Consider the following 21,080-nt stretch of genomic DNA (forward strand, 5'->3'; position numbering starts at 1 on the left):
AGCCCGGGAGCAGGCAAACGGAAGCACTGCTTCTGACAGGGTGCAGAGCAAATTCGCCAGGTCAGGTCGGCCGCAGACTGAGGTAGCTGGGCTGGACTTTGACCTCATGAATCAGCTCCATGGAGGCTTGGTAGTTGCAGAGGTAACTAATTTGCTGTAGATCTGAGGGCCAGGTAAGTCTTGGTAGATGTGGCACCTGGACTTTGACAGTCTCCAGGAAGAGAGGAGGCATTTGTGGACCAGGTCCCTGGAGCAGCGCTGAAGGAAGTTAGGACGCCGTCAGAGCAGGTGTGTGGGAGCGTAGCTGCCATCTTTCCCTTCCATGGGCTGTGCTTACCGTGCTGTCAGAGCAAGAAGGGCAACATTGCCTTACCTGGGGCCAGGCAAGGTCATTGATGTGAATGTGTGAGTGTGACTTGTCATCTAGATATAATCCCTCATTTTGAGAATCTGAGCTGCTTTTCATTTGTCCTTCAGTATAACCTGAGGTCTAAATTGCTGGAGGTGATGTTTCTTGGCAACAAAATGATGTGATTTCAGTGAAGAGATTGGCTACTGTGCCTTTGCAGTTGGGGAAGGGCTGCTTGGTGAGAATACCCAGGGACAAAGGAAAAGCAGCTTTCTTCTCTTTCTGCTTACTTATATACAAATGATTTTGTGTTCCATGGGTCTTTGGGAAAGGCATACATACTCTTTCACTGTGTCTGGAGCATTTTTCCTTTCCTGGGATTTGCTAGCAAAAGCTCTCATTGCACCTGGGAGATTTTTTCAAGGAAGGGAGCTGTGTAGGAAGGCAGGCCTGCGTTCTCTTTAGTTGTGATTGACCTTGAGGTGGAAGGCAGCTCTGTGCCTTGCTCTTTTTGTGTGTTCTGCTGTCTCATAGCTCTTGGCCTCTCAGTTGTGGACCCTGACTCTCTGGTGTTTAAGCAGAGTGACATCTCGGTTTCAACACATACCCTTCGACCTTTTGTTCTGATATGAATTTTTATATGGGGCTGGGAGTGTTAGAAGTGGGAGCAAGTTAACTGATTCTATGAGAATCTTGCAACTTAACAATTCCCAAAGGAGAAAAAAGGTGGGAGCCAACCTAGCCTGGTATTCACCTGAGAATCTCTGAGCAAGAGTAAGGTCTGAGGTGTGCTTTCCCTTCTGGTGCTCCCCTGTGATAGGGGAAGAGGAAATTGGAAGGTAATTTGTCTTTGAAGCTAACTCCCGTTTTGAAAAATAAGTGGAGCAGGAGGGAGGGGGTGGGGACTTGGTGTGTGTCACACTTTATGGGGGCAAGACATGATTGCAAGAGGGACTTTACCTAACAATTGCAATCAGTGTAACCTGGCTTATTGTACCCTCGATGAATCCCCAACAATAAAAAAAAAAAAAAAAGAAAAGAAAAATAAGTGGAGCAAATCAGTTTGATACCAGGGAGATTTGCAAGTTTTAAAATCTCCTGCCATGAAGAATCCTGAGACATGCTCTCTATTTTTTGTGTAAGCAAACCCAAACTTGCCTTTTGTTAGCTGCCCTGGAGGAGGGGCAAATATAGCCATATATGAGGGTCAGGTGCTTCTGGGAGGTTAATGTAAAGATTCTGAAAAGGTATCTCTTGAAGAGGTCAATTTAAACTTCTTTTTGTTTAGGAAATATCTTCAGCCAATCATACTACTCTAACCTTCATTCCTGATAACACTGATGATTATTTATCGAGCCATACTATACAATAGGCAGTGTGATGGGCGCTTTCCATATGTTATCTCTAACTCAGACAGTAACCCTGCAAGGTAGTTATTAAGGTGCCCATTTAATGGGTAAGGAAATTAGGCTTGAAAAAATTAACTAGCCAGTAAATAGCAGAGTTAGGATTTGAACTCTGATCTAGTTCTCTCTGAAGCCCACTCTATTTCTATGAAACCATAGAGCCTCCATAGGGAGTGTTAAATAAATATTTGCTAGTGGAATATATGAAGAAACATTAATTGGGATTCCTTGATAGCATTTTTAGCTGCACTGATTATTGCTCTGTCTCCCAGGCCTCCATCTGTTGTTGTTCCAAATGTACTTTTTAATTTTTTAAGCGACATCAATGTAATTATCTAGTCTGTTATTTATTTCATGTGTTGCTTGAGATTTTTTTCAGATTTCTCTATGTCTGTGCCCATATGGTTTGTTTCAGATAGATTTCAAGGACCATAGCTGCTCTTTTCACAAAACCTAATCCATCACCATGTTTAGGGATAGGTTTAAAATGACTGTCCCCCTCTTTTGTCTACAGGAAGATAAAATAACTATACAACTGACTTAAAACCCAAGAGAAATTCGGAGGGTCAGGGATGGAATTTTGGGTTCCCCAGAGGCCGCCTCAGCCACGGGGTAGGCCCACAGCACCGTCACATGATCCAGACCCAGGGCTGTGGAGAGATGGACGTCATTGGCCTGTTCCTCACTCTCAGCACAATGGAGAGAGGTTCCATCAATGGCAAGATGTTCGCAGGAGCCCCCAGCCACAGCAGGAGCCCAGGGAAGACCATCAGCATCCCCACTATGCATTTAGACCTGGGAAATGGCACCAGCCCATGTCCGGGGTTGACTATTACGAAGGTGGTTATCGCAGTCAGTTGTATTCAAGGTATGGTATTAGGGCTTGGAATGAACCCAACTCTTCTAAGTGCTTATGAATAGATTCTTCGTTTCCTGTTCCTTTTTCATTTATTTCTCCTCTTTGTATTTTTATTTTTTTAAATTTCTTTATCCTAAATTGCCTTAGCTAAATCCTATGCTTTCCCAAACTGGTTTTTGGTGATCAAAGGTAGTATTTCCCTTCTCTTTATTCCCTAGGGAAGCATCTTAAAGAAGTCATCACAGTGTGATAGGGTATTAGGGACTGAGTAGAGGGTAGAAAAAGTGATAAAACGCAAGAAGGCAGCTGAGACTCTCTTGTTCTGGGATTGCAAAAGGTAATATAGGTAGACTGTGGAAAAGCTTTGCTTAGGGATCCCTATGAGAAGGTCCTTATTGTTATTGAACCATTCGGACCTGGGGTTAACGTGACACCCCACCATCACCAAGAAGAGTCCTAGTGACTAAAAGAGGACCTTGAGTGTAATAGGCATACAAAAAAGTCTGTATTGAACGAATAGTAACTTAAAAAAAAAATCAGCCTCAGAGTAAGCAGATACAAATTTGTAAACTCCAACTTCAGAAGGAAGAGGTCATAGAGAGGTCATAGTGAGTTGGAGAATCTGGCGTTGCTGCTCCTCTGAGGTCTAATTGATAGCACTGAACTTAATATTTTATGGAATGTTGGAAGCTGTCTATGTTCTACTTTATCTTTTCCAGTTGAGGTGATAGTTACTTGCCTATGATGAAAATTATTGTAAAGAATTCTGCCCCTATGAAATACCAAAGGATTCTTAATTGACAAAAACACTAATACCCTGATGTTCCCTTTTCTCCAATCTTTTTGGATTGATGAATTCTCAGAGAAAGGCGTGTTAAAGACAGAGGCAATACCACATAAGAGCAATCAGATTTAAGATAGTCCAACTTAACCTTTTCATTTTGTTTCCATTTGCGATATGCATGGGAATTACCATGGTATATTGGGGACTCACACAGTCATCTCAGGAAGTAGTTTTCTCAGATAATGTCAGGACAGAGATTTCTAAAATAATATCTCCTTGTATTGTTGGATGTGTATATTTGGGGAATAAGTTTTACTATAAAAATAAAATATTTTTTTAAAAAAGAGTTTTAAATTAAAAAAAATAAAAAAGAGCTTTACTATAAAAATCTTAGCCTTGTTATGTAACATATGCCCAGTCCTGCTCCGGTTCTGGATTTCCTGCTTATAGAAGTCATTTATTTTGTCAAGGTATCCATTGGTTTCTTTCTTTATCATGCTCATACTCAAATGACTAGCCTTCTTTGTGATATTTTAGGCCAGGTTATGAGGATCAATACCAGAGCTATCACTCTCCAACACTAAGGGAAGAATATGCTTATGGAAGTTATTACTATCATGGACACCCACAGAGGCTACAGGAAGAAAGAGGTATGGAATAGTCTCCAAGGAGCCTCTGGGAGTTGGGGATGGTGCAGCTGGTCTGAAAGGCAGAGTAGGGACTGAAGGAGTCACGTTCAGAGCCTCACCTTGGGCACCCCTTCTTGGCCAGATGAGACCACTCCTAGATGTGTTGAGGAGAAGAGATAAAAAGGTGTTTTATTCCTTTGTATGTGTAGATTATGCTACTGAAACTTTCATTATGTTACTAGCACTATCCGTGCTTTGTACTTTGTCCATATTTTTTCTTATATGTCTCCTTATAGCCAACATTGTAGTCTCTGAACAATTAGCGGTGAAGTCAGTTCTTAAGGGCATTGAGTGTGTGCTGGGTTGTAATAGGAGTCTGACCATCACTGTACTAGGAGGCAGCAGATACATACCATATAAGTTTCATACCCTATACTAACAGGTACAGGGCATATATGTTAATGGCAGCTTCTGACCTGCTGGCAAAAAGGAATCTGTCTTAACATTGAACACACACACACACACACACACACACACCCCAACACACAGATCTTCACCATTGTACAATTGTATAGAGCTATACTAATTGGTTCAGAAAGGACCAAGGGGCATCTTACAGACTTTCATAGTTCTCACCTATTGATTTAATTCAACTTGGCAAATATATTCTTAGACCTACAACACTCCTATAACTCATCCTTACAGTTTGTCAGTGTCTTTCTGAAAGAATTTTTTTTTTTTGAGTGTCACCTGTTGCCCTCAGTAGAATGCCATGGTGTCATAGCTCACAGCAACCTCAAACTCTTGGGCTTAAGATATTCTCTTGCCTCAGCACACTGAGTAGCTGGGATGACAAGTGCCCACCACAATGCCTGGCTATTTTTTTTTTTTTAATTTTTTTAGAGGCAGGGTCTTACTCTTGCTCAGGCTGGTCTCAAATTCCTGAGCTCATGTGATCCACCCTCCTCAGCCTCCCAGAGTGCTAGGATTACAGGCGTGAGCCACCAGGCCCAGTCTTCTGAAAGAACTTTTGGAAACAGGAAATGATGTGTCTTTACTTTGTTTTCTCTGAGGGTGCAGTGCCAAGGCAAGGGAGTCCTTATGTCTGGTATGAAGAGCACCAAGATCAAAAGTACCTCCGTGAACATCATCATGAAAACCAGAATAGTCAGTTTGGAACAAAATATGAGATCCAGTTCCAGTAAGTATGAAAGGAGAGTCCAGTTTAGCATGATTCAGTCAAACTCAGACTATATTAGGCAAGTCTTAGGACATCTGATTCTGGTCCCTCACCGTGGATAAGCCCATCTGCTTTGTTCTAGCTACAGGGATATGGGAGTAGCCCAGGATGGGCCTGGCTGGCTGTGAACATGGACCCTGGGAGGAGAGATTCTTGTCCTTGAGAGACTGTTTCCAGACCTGGGCTAGTCTGAGTTCTGTGAGGTTACTTGAGGTCATCCTAAAGGAGGCCCTTAATTCTATGTTGGCCTTGGAACAAACGCAGTCCTGCCAAACTCCTCATGACTGGGTCTTGCCTAGGGCTGAGCTGCTTCTCAGCCCACTCCTGGGCCCTGAGAATGGGATAGCCCCCTGGGCCAAGGCAGAGGAGGGAAGAAACTTTTGCTCGAGTATCTGTCCTAGGGCCCTTAGCCCTGTTATTCACCAGCACAAGTGCTCTTATTTAACCCATTCTGGGCTGTCAAGTTGCAGAGACCCACTCTGCTCCTCAGGGTCTATGGCCACTTCTAAGAACTGTGCTATGGAACCCAAGCTGGGATTAGTAGATTGAGGTGGCAAATGGGAGAAAAAGTCCTTTCCCTGTGTCATCCAGGCCATCCTGACACCTGCCCATGCTTTGGCGCAGAACAGCCTCTGGCAGGGAGCATGACAGCCTTGCTGGCTTGCCGAGGGACGCTCTCATTGTTGCTGTCATTCTGTTGCAGATCTAATAGTCGGAGCCCTTATAAAGACAGCCCTGCTTCTGACTCTGGACAGGAGCTGCCTAGGGAGATGTTTCCAGAGAGTCTGCTTACTGGAGCCCAGAATAATAAGGTAACCTGAAGAGACGTAGGGGCTGGAGGCTGTGGCCATCTGTCACAGTTGACCTGTTCAGCAGTGGCAGGGCAGGGCAGGGCAGGGCCCTTGGAAGTGGGTCTCTGTTGGTTAACTGTCTGCAGGGGCCTGTTCCTGCCCCTTGGCAAAGCCTCCACTCAAGACTCTCCCTTTCCCGCCTTCTGCTTCAGTTTTATATGGTTGAGGCCTGATCTGGCTCTATTGAATTTTTTGCAAATTGGCAGGGTCAGGGAATGTCACCCAAATTACTCCAAGGTGCTATGAAAGAGGAGGAGCTGCCACCAGGTGTTAGGGACCCCAGGGGATTAGCAATTTGGTTTGCCAAATTGCTGAAAGTGGCCCCTAGGGGATTAGCAATTTGGTTTACCTAGGAAGTGGAAAGTTACTAGAATCTTTTAATTCAAGTTTGAAAAGCAGGGCTTGAAACCTTTCCTGACTTGTCCATGTCTCTCCCCTAAAATCTTACTGTGTATATCAGCTGGACTGCTAAATGTAGCTTTAAATTTTTTTAAAATAAACTTTTGATGTTGGAATAATTTTTGATTTATGGAAAAGTTGCAAGGATACTAGAGAGATGAGCTCTTGGTTTTTGACAGCCTTGTATTAATGTTGTTTCCCTGATTAGATTTCCACGATTTAGGGGGGCAGTGTGACTAATAGTAACAACACAGTCACAGCGGCTACATACATGTATACAGCACTTTACAGTATACAAACAGGGGTGAATTCATTGTTTTACTCAGATTCTCCTAGAACGAGTTCCATAAATTTTTGTACACCTGTACCCCAGGGGAAAGCACAGCCCCATAAATGCTCATGGAATAGTTGGTGAAGGAATACATGATACTTGGGGTATATAGGACAGATATTATTATATAACAGATGAGGGTATTGAGCTCAAGGAGCCTGAGTCACTTGTCTAAGGTCACAGCCACAGTTGCTGAGTATTAGACAAAGCCAAGATTTGAATTCATGGCTCCCTGACCGTAGGGCCTGCACGCTCCACTGGGCTATAATGCATCCTTTGAAAACACCTGTCCACCAAATTATTCCTTTTTCTCTTTTCAACACATCCATACTCACGATGTTTATTGGAAAGTTTGAATTTTGTTTCTTTGAAGGAACACTTGAGGGGACCAGCTCTCTGAAACTCCTTCCCCTGTGTTTGATTGTGTCCACTTTCAGCAATCACTGACCAGTGAGTCCAACCTTCTCCAGCAGCACGAGTCTGGCCTCAGCTCCAGCAGCTATGAGCTCAGTCAGTACATGGCAGATGCTGGGCAGTGTGATACCATAGCTTCAGCAGCTTGGAGTCCAGTTCAGGCCGGTAGGTACTAAAGAGATTATGGGAGTTGGCTGAGTCTGATGAGGAAGGCTAGGTAGCAAGTCCCTGGGAAAGTCATCTTTACCCTGTATTTCTGAGAATGGATCATTGTTTGCCTGATTTGCTTATGTAGGTCTCTTGGGTGGAGAGGCCAACTTTGGCCCCATTTCCTATCTTTTTGCTTATAATGGACATTGCATCATGCTGGTTCTGAGAAGGGAACACTGCCTCCAGTCATCAGGAGGCTGGGAGAGGAGGCACTCAGCAGTGCTTTTAAGTAGCAGGTGAGGAAAGTAAAGACCAGAGAGAATTAGAAAAAGCAAAAGCAGGACGCAAAGCATAATTGCTTTGTCTGGATGAGGGTGACTTCTCATCAGTATTGAGGTGACAAGAGCCAGAAATTCCTTGGATTCTCACCAGCACTGAGAGTCTGGGTTGAGTGCATTTGGACCAAATCATTGAATCCATGCATTATATTCTTTTGTTTGTTTCTTTTCTTTCTTTCTTTTTTTTTTTTTTTTTAGGCAGAATCTTGCATTGTTGCCTAGGCTAGAGTGCAGTGGCATTATCATAGCTCACTGCAACCTCAAACTCCTGGGTTCAAGCCATCTTCCTGAATAGCTGGGACCACAGAAATGAGCCATCATGCCTGGCTAAGTTTTTCTACTCTTGGTAGAGACAGGGTCTTGATCTTGTGCAGGCTGGTGTCTCGAGCTCCTGACCTGAAGCAATCCTCCTGTCTCAGCCTCCAAAATCCATATTCTGACATATTCTCAGAGGCTTACACCTGACTGGAGCATGGCATATGAGCTTCTTCTAATTATGGAGCCCACTCAGACTCCTATTTTGGTCTCAGGTAGAATTTGGACAGAAATGTGTCTGTGGCATATTTCCAAATTCAAGAAAAGCAGCAGAAGTAATGCTAACAATGTCCATGTGTGTCTTTTGGTCAGAGGATATCTCCACAGCTGGTCCCAAAACACCCATGAAGTTCTATATCCCCCATGTACCTGTGAGTTTCGGGCCTGGAGGTCAGCTGGTGTGTGTGGCTCCCAGCTCTTCTATTGATGAGCAAACAGCCCTTGTTGAACTGCACAGCATGGAGGTAAATGCCATCCTGTGCCCCTGGCACTCTGCTCACCCAGCTCTTCCTGACTTACTTACCCTGCTTGCTTTTGCCTGAGCTCAGGCATCTCTGGGAGTGGGGAATTGGACCATCACCTCCTGGACTGGGTGGTGGTGGTGGTACAGGAATGGGTGGTGCTCTTCTCTGAAAGAAGTGATGCCAGGGTTAAGTTTTCCCTGAGAAGCTGGTGGTTCATCTTCAGCAATAGGATAAGTCATTTTTCTCTTTCTGCTTTCTCTACAAGGCATTGGGCCACATCTTGGGACCATGGCCTTAGGATCTGATACAATGCCTACACTGAAAGGGGCATTGGGTGGCCACAATCTTGAAGACCAAATCTGATTTTTTGTTCCAGATTATTCTTTATGATTCTGAAGAACAAGAGGAGATGAGAAGTTTTCCAGGACCCCTGATCAGGTAAATTACTATAAGAGGTGCTAAGACAGGGCTTTTAAAACCTAGAAATTCTTCTTGCCCAGATTAGCATTTTGGGGTATTTGTTCTTGGTTTCTATAAAAGAACATGTCTATTCTTGTTGGATTAGAATTCTCTGTGCCACAAGATAGAACCAAATGTTCTCTGAGCCTTTTTTGACAAGCCATTCAGTAGTTGGACAGAAAGAAAAATTAGCTAACGGTTTAGAAATCTAAAATTAGTTCTATTTTGCAGTGGTTACACGATAAGAAGTTTTACTGTTCTGTGTACTTGATAGATATTAGTAGATAAGTGGAGCACAGCCTAGGAAATCACAGACAAGTGGATCATAATGGAAAAAATTCTTCCAACAGTGGCTTTTTTTCTGGAGAGAAATAACATTGGCTGTGTTGGAGTTACTGAACAGCATGCTAGTCTGCCCTCTGCAGGACTTATCTGGAATTGCTTTTAAATTCCCAGTCATTTTTCTGATGCTGAGTGCCCTTTTGTTGAGGGGAGTCCTGGCGACATGACAGAGGACATGGGTCCTAGGCCCACCCAGGCATCTTAGTGACGAGCAGCACCATGGAGCACAGGGTGGTTAGCCCTCTCTAAGCAGTAGTTTTCCCTCTGAGAAGTGATATAACACCTGCTTTGTCTAGTCCAGGCTTGGCAGTGAATCTCAAGTAAGATTATGCATGTGGAAGCCCTTCAAATATTATTACTACTCTATAAATATATTCTTATCATGAAGCTCCCCCAAGAAAATACCCATATGTTATTTGACAGCTCCTTCAAGTATAAATGAGTGCTGTCTCTAATTCTTACACACAGGTATACAGATGAGGGGCAGAGGACCAAGTTGGGTATTCAGACATTGGGGTATGGGTCCCAATTTGGCTGTATTTATATTGGATGATCTCAAGCAAAAGAGATTGCCAGTTTATTGAGCACTTAATATACGCCACACAATTTTCTAATTCCTTTCGTATGGAGGTAGGTTTTCTTGTTGACCCTATTTCATGGGAAAAAGCTGAGGTTCAGAGGAAGCGAGAAACTTGTCTAAACTGAGATGTGGCAGGCTCAGATTTAGAACGAGGGTTGTCTGACTCCAAAGTCTGTGGTCTTACCTGCTATCCTTTGCAGTCACTTTGAGTCTCTGGGCCTCAGTTTTCTCATCTGTAAAAAGGAGAGGATGTATGAGAGAATCTCAGAAGTCCCCTCCTATTTTACAAGGAAATAACTCACCTATAGCTACAGACTTATCCCAGCCCCAGCCGAGGCGGCACATGCACACACTCAGAGAAACCTGGGGACCTGAACAGGGGAAATGTCTGCTCTCTCACCATTTGCTCCCCAATATTTCTGCACAGGGAAGATGTACACAAGGTGGATCTCATGATGTTTTGTCAGCAGAAAGCAGTTCAGAGCCGCAAATCTGAGGTACCAGGGAGCAGAGACTCGGCTCTACTGTGGCAACTATTGGTTCTCCTTTGTCGCCAGAATGGGGTAAGTCACTGCTGTGATGGGTAATGTGCAGGCTGGACTGAAATTTTAGGGGTAGATATGATTTGGTTTATGGTATGATTATGAAAATCAATATGAACTGCTTATAGTGGCTGGTGGTGCAGGAGGCAGAGGCAGGATGATTCCTTGAGCATAAAAGTTCAAGACCAGTCTGGGCAACATAATGAGACCTCATCCATCAATAAATATGTAGATGGATAGATGATAGATGTGTAGATAGATAAGTAAATGGCTCGCTAGCCTGCAAATAAGCAATGGATTGCTCCAAGGGGGAAAAAAGAATTGCTCAGATTTCGATGCCAGTTTGTTAATGTGAACGTTTCCCTGAAGCTCTTCTCTCCTGGCAGGGTTCTTACACCTTTCCCAGGTCTCTGCACCAGCCAGGTAATATACCTGTGAAATCGTGAATTTTTTTGATAAGCTTTGTGGCTTCTGATAGGCGGAATTTAGCCAAGGTGATGATGCTGAAGTTTGGAACACAATAATTCGAGGAAGGACTGCCTTGTGTTTGCATGATTGGCCTCCTTGGGAGGAAGGTAGACACCTTGGTGCCTGCCTTCTCCAGCGTGGGCTGCCAGCAGGAGGACTCATAGGATTCTTTCCCAGGATGACCCTCTTTGCCTTACAGTCCATGGCGGGCTCGGACATCGCTGAGCTGCTGATGCAGGACTGTGGGAAGCTGGAGAAGTACAAGAGGCAGCCCCCTGTGGCCAACCTCATTAATTTGACTGATGAGGACTGGCCGGTCCTGAGCTCTGGGACTCGGAACCTGCTCACCGGGGAGATCCCCCCCAGCGTGGAGACGCCTGCGCAGATTGTAGAGAAATTCACTAAACTACTCTACCATGGAAGGAAGAAGGTAAGTACACTCTTCCTTTATACTTGTTTTTAAAAAAGCCACCACTGGGCGGCGCCTGTGGCTCAGTCGGTAAGGCGCCGGCCCCATATACCGAGGGTAGCGGGTTCAAACCCGGCCCCGGCCAAACTGCAACCAAAAAATAGCCAGGCGTTGTGGCGGGCGCCTGTGGTCCCAGCTACTCGGGAGGCTGAGGCAAGAGAATCGCATAAGCCCAGGAGTTGGAGGTTGCTGTGAGCTGTGTGAGGCCACGGCACTCTACCGAGGGCCATAAAGTGAGACTCTGTCTCTACAAAAAAAAAAAAAAAAAAAAAAAGCCACCACTATCCCTCTCCATTCTTTCTCCAACTATATAACTAGTAGGTACTCACTTTAGGGAGCACATCAGAAGCTCAGATAGGTATAAAGAAGAAAATAAAAACACCCATAGTCCTACTATTAAAAGATAACTAACACTGGTTAACACTTTGGTGTGTTTACTTCCAGCATTTTAATTCATACATATTATGTTAAAAATAAAATAAAATTATACATACATTTGTTTATTTCTATATTTTTATTTAAAATTATGTGGTGAAATATCCCCATGGCATTAAATATGCTGCAATAGCTCCATATCAAAAACAGGTGGCTCGTGCCTGTAATCCTAGCACTTTGGCAGGCCAAGGCAGGTGGATTGCCTGAGCTCAGGAATTTGAGACCAGCCTGAGCAAGAGTGAGACCCTGTCTCTACCAAAAATAGAAAAACTATCTGGGAGGCCAAGGCAGGTGGATTGCTTGAGCTCATGTGTTTGAGACCAGCTAGAGCCAGAGCGAGACCCCATCTCTAAAAATAGCTGTGTGTTGTGGCAGGCACCTGTGGTCCCAGCTACTCAGGATACTGAGGCAAAAGAATCGCTTGAGCCCAAGAGTTTGAGGTTGCTGTGAGCTATGACTCTAGAGCATTCTATCAGGGGCAAGAAAATGAGTCTCTGTCTCAAAATTAAAAAAAAAAAATACAAAAACTAGCTGGGTGTTGTGGTGGGCACCTGTACTACTTGGCTACTCGGGAGGCTGAGGCAGGAGAATCACTTGAGCCTGAAAGTTTGATGTTGCTACGAGCCATGATGCTATAGCACTATACCCAGAGTGAGACTCTGTCTCCCAGCACCAAAAAATCAAAAAATGGTTGTACAATATTCCATCAGAGTAATGTATCACATTTTATTTAATTAATCCACTATTATTGAATAGATAAGCCACCTACAATTTTGTCAATCATAAATTATGCATTTGCACATTGTATTACATAAATCTTTGGGTGATCTTTTTATTGTTTTAGGATTTATTTCTAGAAGTGAAAGTACTAGATTAAAGGGTATGCACTTTTAAAATGCTCTTTCTATGTACACTGCATTAATTTACAGATAGTTTGTTTCCAAATGTTACTCTTTCTAATGGTACTATATCTAAGGTTTGGCTACCCATAAGTTGCTCTTCAACTTACAATGGGTTTGCACGCCAATAAACCTGTCATTAAATTGAAAATATCGTAAGTCAAATTGTGTTTAATATATTTAATCTACCAAACAGCATAGCTTAGCCTAGCCTACCTTAACTGTGCTCAGAACACTTACCTTAACCTATGTTTGAGCAAAATCATCTAACACAAAGCCTATTTTATAATCAGGTGCTCAATATCTCATGTAACTTACTGAATACTACCTTGAAAGTAAAAAAACAGAATGGTTTGTAGATACTCGAAGCATGGTTTCTACTGAATGTGTATTGCTTTTGTGTCATTATAGAGTCAAAAAAATCATACGTTGGGGACTGTACTTTCAACGGATGAAGAGTGATAATGTAGTTTAATTTTGAAGTTGAGATCACACTTTATAAAATTCATAAAACTTTAAATATTTGAATATATGATTAAAATCAATTAGAATAGATTTGATTCAAAAATTAAAAAATGAAAAAACGTATAATAAGGAAATGATGCCCCCATTCCCTGCCACCTAATTTCTCTCTCCGAAACAGTGAGAGATATTTTGTGCATATGTAATTATTTCCCCCTTTTCCTTTCCCTATAGCAAACTATATACCATTTCTGTACTTTCCATTTTACATTTGACAAATAGCTTAGAAAACACTTTCTATTGGGGTTGATAGATTCCACAAGGGGAAGATAGTAAATATTTTAAGCTTTGTAGGCCCTAGAGTTTCTGTTACAACTACTCAACTCTGCCCTTGTTGTGTGAAGTCAGCTTCAGACAATACGTACATGAATGGGTTTGAGTCAATAAACTTCATTTATGGATATTAGAAATTTGAGTCATATATCATTTTCATAGGTAGTAAAATATTATTTTTCTTGATTTTTTTCCAATCACTTACAAATGCAAAACCTATCCTTAGCTTATGGGCTATAGCAAAATAGGCAGTGGGTTGGATTTGGACTTCACGCTGTATTTTACTGACCTCTACTCTATATCCTATTAAATATTTTCCTCATTATTTCTTATGTCGGGATAATTTTCTATGGATAAATTGCAATTAGTTTAACTAAACTCCCTATAGATTGACATTAAGATTATGTCCAATGTTTTGCTATTACATACAATGGTGTAATGAATAGCCACTGTCATTTTGCCCAGTGTGAGAGAGCACCTCTAGAAGAGCAAGTGAGGGTCAAAGGATATATTGGGTTGTAATTTTGATAGATATTGAGAAATTGGCTTTTTAAGAGGTTGAACCCATTCACCATGAGTGTCTGTTTTTCTAAATTCTCACGATAGCTTGTTTCCAAACATATTGACAGCTGCCAATAAGAGAAGAGAAAAACGTTAGTATGGTTATTTGCATTTCTGTTATTATGAATGAAGCGTAATATCTTTTAATTTTCCACATTTTCTATCAGGTCCTTTGATCCTCACTTAGTGATTTGTTGAAGCTCTTTATGTTTTTAGAACTTTTTGTGCACAATTATAACTTTTTGACGGTCATATTTAGAAAGGTTTTGCATACTTCAAAATTAGTAAAGTTGAAGTACTTTTGTCATCTTACATTTAAATATTTAGTCTCCGTTTTTTGTATATGATGTTCTTTTATTTATTTGATTTATTACAAATTTATTTATTTATTTCAAATTGATATGAGGGTACAGACAATGAGGTTACATTTGTTATGTAGTCCATGTTGTAGTTGTGCCCCTCACCCAGGAGGTGTGCCACATACCCTTACATTATGCCTATTAGTGGAAAGCACACGAGTACTCCCACTTGAGTTTTATTCTGTTTTTCTCTTGTGGGTGTGTATTTGTTCCTCTACTGGTTTAACATTAGTAGGTTTATTGAGTGCATTGGATACTTGCTTTTCCATTCTGTGGATACTTCAATAAGTAGAATGTTCTTCAGCTTCATCAAGGTTTATACAAAAGATGTGAAGTCTCCATTTTTTTTTTTAATGGCTGAATAGAATTCCATGATATATATATATATATATATATATACACATACACACACATACTACAGCTTATTAATCCATTCATGGGTTGGCAGGCACTTGTGTTGATTTCATATCTTGGTGACTGTGGGCTTGAAGTTATTTTATTTGAGTAGGTTGAAAGTCAAAGCCCAATGTCTTCTGTCTTGTAAAGTTTCTGCTGAGAAGTCTGTTGTCACTCCAATGGATCTGCCCCTGCAGGTCAATTGGTGCTTGCTACTGGCTGCTTGAAGAATTTTCTTTTTCATTTTGACCTTGGCCAAGTTCATTACAATATGTCTAGGAGATGCTCTGTTTGTTGAGACAAACTGGGGTTCAACATCCATCTATTTTTTAAATTTTTTGATTAAAACATAAACACATAGATCATGTATATATTAATGCATTTATGGGATACAATGTGCTGATTTCATATTAGGAACACTTACATCACAATGGTTAATATATATCTCATCTCATTTACTTAATTATTGTGTTAAGACATTTATACTACACTAATAGATCCAACATGTACCCTTGCATTATGCACCATAGGTGTAATCCCACCATTCACCCTCTCTCAATCTGACCTTCCCCCTCCCCTCCGATCTCCCTCCCTCCATCATCTTGGGCCAGAGTTGTGATCTATACTTCATATGAAAGTGTAAGTGATTGTAAATTGGTTTCATAATAGTACTGAGTACATTGGATATTTTTTCTTCCATTGAGATACTTTACTGAGTAGGATAGGTTCCAGCTCCATCCATGTGAAAAAGGTAATCTCCATCTTTTTAAAGGCTGCATAATATTCAATGGTATACATATACCACAATTTATTAATTCATTCATGGGTCGATGGGCACTTGGGCTTCTTCCATGACTTGGCTATTATGAATTAAGCTGCAATGAACAATCTAGTGCAAATATCTTTGTTATAAAGTGATTTTTGGTCTTTTGGATATACATCTAGTAGAGGAATTGTAGGGTCAAACAGCAGGTCTACTTTTAGATCCCTGAGTATTTGCCATACTTCTTTCCAAAAGGGACCTATTAGCTTGTACTCCCACCAAAAGTGTAGAAGTATTCCCTTTTCTCCACATCCACACCAACATTGTAGTTTTGGGATTTTGTTATGTGAGCCACTCTTACGGGAGTTAGATGATATCTCAAAGTGGTTTTGATTTGCATTTCTCTGATGATTAAGGATGATGAACATTTTTTCATGTGTCTGTAGGCCATGCGCCTATCATCTTCAGAGAAGCTTCTGTTCAAGTCCTTTGCCCACAATGAAATGGGATTACTTGTTCTTTTCTTATTAATAAGTTTGAGTTCTCTGTGGATTCTGGTTATGAAACCTTTGTCAGAAGCATAACCTGCAAATATCCTCTCCCATTCTGAGGGCTGACTGCTTGCTTTACTTACTGTTTTCTTGGCTGTGCAGAAGCTTTTTAGTTTGATCAGATCCCAGTAATGTATTTTTGGTGTTGCTTCAATTGCCTGGGGGGGGGGTCCTCCTCATAAAGTATTCTCCCAGGCCAATTTCTTCAAGTGTTTCTCCTGCACTCTCTCCAAGAATCTTTATATTTTCATGTCTTATGTTTAAATCTTTTATCCAGTGAGAGTCAATTTTTGTTATGGTGAAAGGTGTGGGTTCAGTTTATCTAGCATCCTTTCGTGATCAGAACACTTAAGAAAATAGGTATAGAAGGGACTTTTCTTAAACTGATATAGGCCATATACAGCAAACCCACAGCCAATATCATATTGAATGGAGTAAAATTGAAAACATTTCCACTCAGATCAGGAACCAGGCAAGGTTGCCCATTGTCTCCACTGCTTTTTAACATTGTAATGGAAGTCTAAGCCATCACAAATCAAGCAAGAAAAGGTGATCAAGGATATACAAATAGGGTCAGAGGAGATCAAACTTTCACTATTCACAGATGATATGATTTTATACTTGGAAAACCCCAGGAACTCAACCACAAAACTCATAGAAGTGATCAAGGAACACAGTAGCATCTCAGGATACAAAATCAATACTCACAAATCAGTAGCTTTTATACATATACCAGTAATAGCCAAGCCAAAAAAACAGTCAAGGACTCTTTTCCCTTTACAGTTGTGCTAAAGAAGATGAAATATTTGGGAATTTGCCTAATAAAGGATGTGAAAGATCTCTATAAAGAGAATTATGAAACTCTGAGAAAAGAAATAACTAAAGATGTTAACAAATGGAAAAACATACCATGCTCATGGCTAGGAAGAATCAACACAGTTAAAATGTCCATACTACCCAAAGCAATTTACAAATTTAATGCAATCCCTATCAAAGCACCACCATCATACTTTAAAGATCTGGAAAAATAGTGCTTCATTTTATATGGAACCAGAAAAAAACATCAAATAGCCAAGACATTACTCAGAAATAAAAACAAATCAGAAGGAATCATGCTACCAGACTACAAACTATACTATAAATCTATAGTGATCAAAACAGCATGGTATTGGCATAAAAATAGAGAAATAGATGTATGGAACAGAATTGAGAACCAAGAGATGAACCCAGACACTTATCGTCATTTGATCTTTGATAAGCCTATAAAAAATATAAATTGGGGGAAAGGTTCCCTATTTAACAAATGGTGCTGGGAGAATTGGCTGACGACTTAACATCCATCTAAAAGGAGTATGTCAGAATCTTCAGTGATGCTTGGGAAAATTATCAGTTATGATATCCTCCAGTATAGGGCTTCCATACTGTTGGGTCTCTCTTCCGCTCCTTCAGGCATACCTGTAATTTATATGTTTTTGCACTTTGTGAAGTTCCATAATTCTCCAAGAAATTGCTTTGGTTGTACTTGCTTCTTTTCTGTCTCTTTGAATGCGTGAGTTAGTTCAAAAGCCTTATCTTCTAGCTCTAAGATTCTTTTCTTTTCCACAGTTTAATCTGTTATTGATCATTTCTACCGCATCTGTAACTACCTTGAGTGACTCCTTCAATTTCTTAAACTTCAAGTATCCTTTCTAGTTTCATCATGTCTTTTATTCATTTCTTGGGTCAGTTTTTTTTTAAATTTCTGATTAATATGAGGGTATAAACAATTATAAACAATGTTTGCATTTGTTAGGTAGAGTCTCTCTTGTAGTTGTGTCCCACACATAAAAGGTATGCCAATACCCTTACATTGTGCCCATTAAGTAGAAGAACTCCAATCCCCCTCTCTCCTCCTCACTCTCCCCTCCCTTATTTCCTCCCCCCCATCTTGAATTGAATTGAGTTTTTCTTTTATGTGGCATGCATTAGATCATTTACTGGCTTCATATTAATATTGAGTACATTGGATACTTGCTTTTCCATTCTTGTGATACTTTACTAAGAAGAATGTGTTTCAACTTCTTTCAGGTTAATACAAAAGATGTTAAGTCTTCATCTCTTTTAATGGCTGAATAGGATTCCATGGTATACATATACCACAGTTTGTTAATCCATTCCTAAGTTTATGGGCATTTAGGTTGCTCCACATCTTGGTGATTGTAAATTGAGCTGTAGTAAACAATCTGGTACAAATGTCCTTATGATAAAATGATTTTTTTTTCTTCTGGGTAGATACCTAGTAAGGGGATTGTGGGGTCAAATGGAAGGTTTAATTTGAGTTCTTTGAGGATTCTCCATACTTCTTTCCAAAGAGTCTATTAATTTGCAGTCCCACTAACAGTGTAAAAGTGTTTGCCTTCTCCACATCTGTGCCAGCATCTGCAGCTTTGGAACTTTGTGATGTGGACCATTCTCATTGGGGTTAGGTGATATCTTAGGTGGTTTTGATTTGCATTTCTCTCATAATTAGAAATGATGAGCATTTTTTCATATGTTCGTTAGCCATTCATCTGTCTTCCTCAGAGAAGGATCTGTTCATGTCTCTTGCCCAGTAAAAGTGGGAATTGTTTTTCTTTTTTTTGTTGATTAATTTGAGTTCTCTAAAGATTCTAGTTATCAACCCTTTGTCAGATTTGTAATGTGCAAATGTCTTTTCCCATTCTGAAGGATGCGTTTTTGTTTTGCTTGTTGTGTCCTGAGTTGTGCAGAAGCTTTTCAGCTTACTAAAGTCCCATTTATTTATTTTTGTTGTTGCCATGTTTGTCATGGAAGTCTTCTTCATAAAATCTTTCCCCAGGCTAACATTCTCAAGAGTTTTCCCCATACATTCCTCTGGAATTTTTATCATTTCATGTCTTAGATTTAAATCTTGTATCTATCTTGAATCAATTTTTATAAGTGGTGAAAGGTGTGGGTCCAGTTTCAGTCTTTTACATGTATTTTTCCAGTTCTCTCAGTACCATTTATTGAATAGAAATTCTTTCCCCCAGTGTATGCTTTTGTTTGGCTTATTGAAGATTGGATGGCTATAAGAGACTGGTTTCACCTCTTGGTTTTCTATTTGGTTCCATTACATCTATGTCACTATTTTTGTGCCAATTCCATGCTGTTTTGATCACTGTGGACTTGTAATATAACTTGAAGTCTGGTGGAGTGATTCCTCCAGCTTGTTTTTATTACTAAGAATAGCCTTGGCTATACGGGTTTTTTTTCCTGGTTCCATACAAAGCAAAGACTATTTTTTCCAGTCTATATTAAGAGATAGTTAATGGGGATTGCAATGAATCTGTAGATTGCTTTGCGTAGTATAGACATTTTAACAATGCTGATTCTTCCTAGTCAAGAGCATGGTATGTTCTTCCATTTGTTTGTTTTCTGCTATTTCTTTTCTTAGGGTTTCATAAAGCCAAAATAAATAAATAAAATAAAGAAAAAGGGGATATCTTGGTTGTCATTTTAGAAATTTATGAAGGAACAATGGAACAATGAGAAAAGTAAAAAAAAATTACCACAAAAAGAAAGAAAACAGTATAGAAAAGAGAAAAGATGATAAAGAAAAAAGAGAAAGAAAACTCATCACAGAGATGGAAATCTTGATATAAAAAAGGCAAGAAAAAATTAGTAATTAAAAATATATGCGGCTTCCCATTTGATCCCATAATCCCACTTCTAAATGCCTTCTAGGCATTTTACCATAAGGACATGTGCACTAGATTGTTTATTGCAGCTCAATTTACAATCGCTAGATGTGGAAACAACCTAAATGTGCATAAATCCAGGAATGGATTAACAAACTATGGTATATGTATACCATGTAATACTATGCAGCCATAAAAAGATGTATTAACCTGGATGGAGTTGAAACACATTCTTCTTAGTAAGACATCACAGCAATGGAAAAGCAAATATCCAATGTACTCAATGCTAATATGAAGCCAGTAGACAATCTAATACATGCCACATAAGACAAACACTCAATTCAATTCAAGGTGGGGGAAGTTGGAAATGCAGGAGGGAGGAAAGGAGAGGAGAGAGGGGGATTGGTGTTCTTCCACTTAATGGACACAATGTAAGGGTATTGGCACACCTTTTGGGTGTGGGACACAACTACAAGAGGGGCTCTACCTAACATATGCAAATATTGCAACCTAGTTATTTGGACCCTCACATTAACCTGAAATAAAATAGAATAATAAAATAAAAATAGAGATGGAAGGAAGAAAAAAGAATATATAATGCAATATATTGCCTGGACACTGGATGGTGCTCCAGGTTTAGGACATGTAAAAAAACCACACTGCTTCTTCTGCCTGCTTTGGGGACAGGAAGTCACTAGCTGGTTGCTGTGGAGACCTGGTCTTGTTTTCCTGATTTATTTGATTTTAATCTGGGTGGGGTTGCTCCGCTAGTGTTCAGTCCCCATAGGATTGGGAGCCTGAAACGTATGTCAACTTTTTGAGACTCATGCCTCAATTTTCCAAAAGTTCCCTGAGGCCCAAAGGGGTTCTCTATGTTAGCCGATTTGCCCAGCTGGCAGTGTCTATGTGGGAATCACCCCCACGGGTGTCTGCCTGTGCCCAACAGGCTGAGTCAGAGCCTGTCACACAGGGTGTGGGGACCCTGGAGGCTGTTCCTCCCCTGCAGCTCTCCTACAATGGTGGCACCTGGGGCTACTGGCTTCTCTCCAAGCAGTTTCAGGGTCCAAACCCACTCTTCCATGCCATTCCCCTTGCCTGTGGGCTCAGGCCCTCCCAAAATGACTCCAGGGAGCTCCCACATTCAAAAACCTGTAGAGTGCTATCCTTGCCTCCAGCCTTTGCTGCTGGCACCCTAGAGACCAGCAGGATCTCAGCTCCTGCTTGTTTCTCCCTGCTCTCCTTGCTTGGAGGGACA

General features: G+C 40.8%; 1 protein-coding gene across 1 annotated transcript in view; it reads left to right on the forward strand.

The window, feature by feature from the left end:
* The window catches only part of SEC16B (SEC16 homolog B, endoplasmic reticulum export factor), a 49,764-nt gene continuing 28,684 nt past the window's right edge, over positions 1-21,080 (forward strand). Inside the window, 10 exon segments of the mRNA XM_053604861.1 lie at positions 1-288; positions 2,270-2,623; positions 3,936-4,048; positions 5,108-5,228; positions 5,971-6,079; positions 7,286-7,427; positions 8,378-8,529; positions 8,906-8,967; positions 10,338-10,473; positions 11,120-11,350. Of these exon segments, the coding sequence (XP_053460836.1) occupies positions 2,328-2,623; positions 3,936-4,048; positions 5,108-5,228; positions 5,971-6,079; positions 7,286-7,427; positions 8,378-8,529; positions 8,906-8,967; positions 10,338-10,473; positions 11,120-11,350 (1,362 nt within the window). The 5' untranslated portion in view covers positions 1-288; positions 2,270-2,327.

Source organism: Nycticebus coucang, chromosome 10, assembly GCF_027406575.1.
Source record: "Nycticebus coucang isolate mNycCou1 chromosome 10, mNycCou1.pri, whole genome shotgun sequence".
Lineage (NCBI taxonomy): Eukaryota > Metazoa > Chordata > Mammalia > Primates > Lorisidae > Nycticebus > Nycticebus coucang.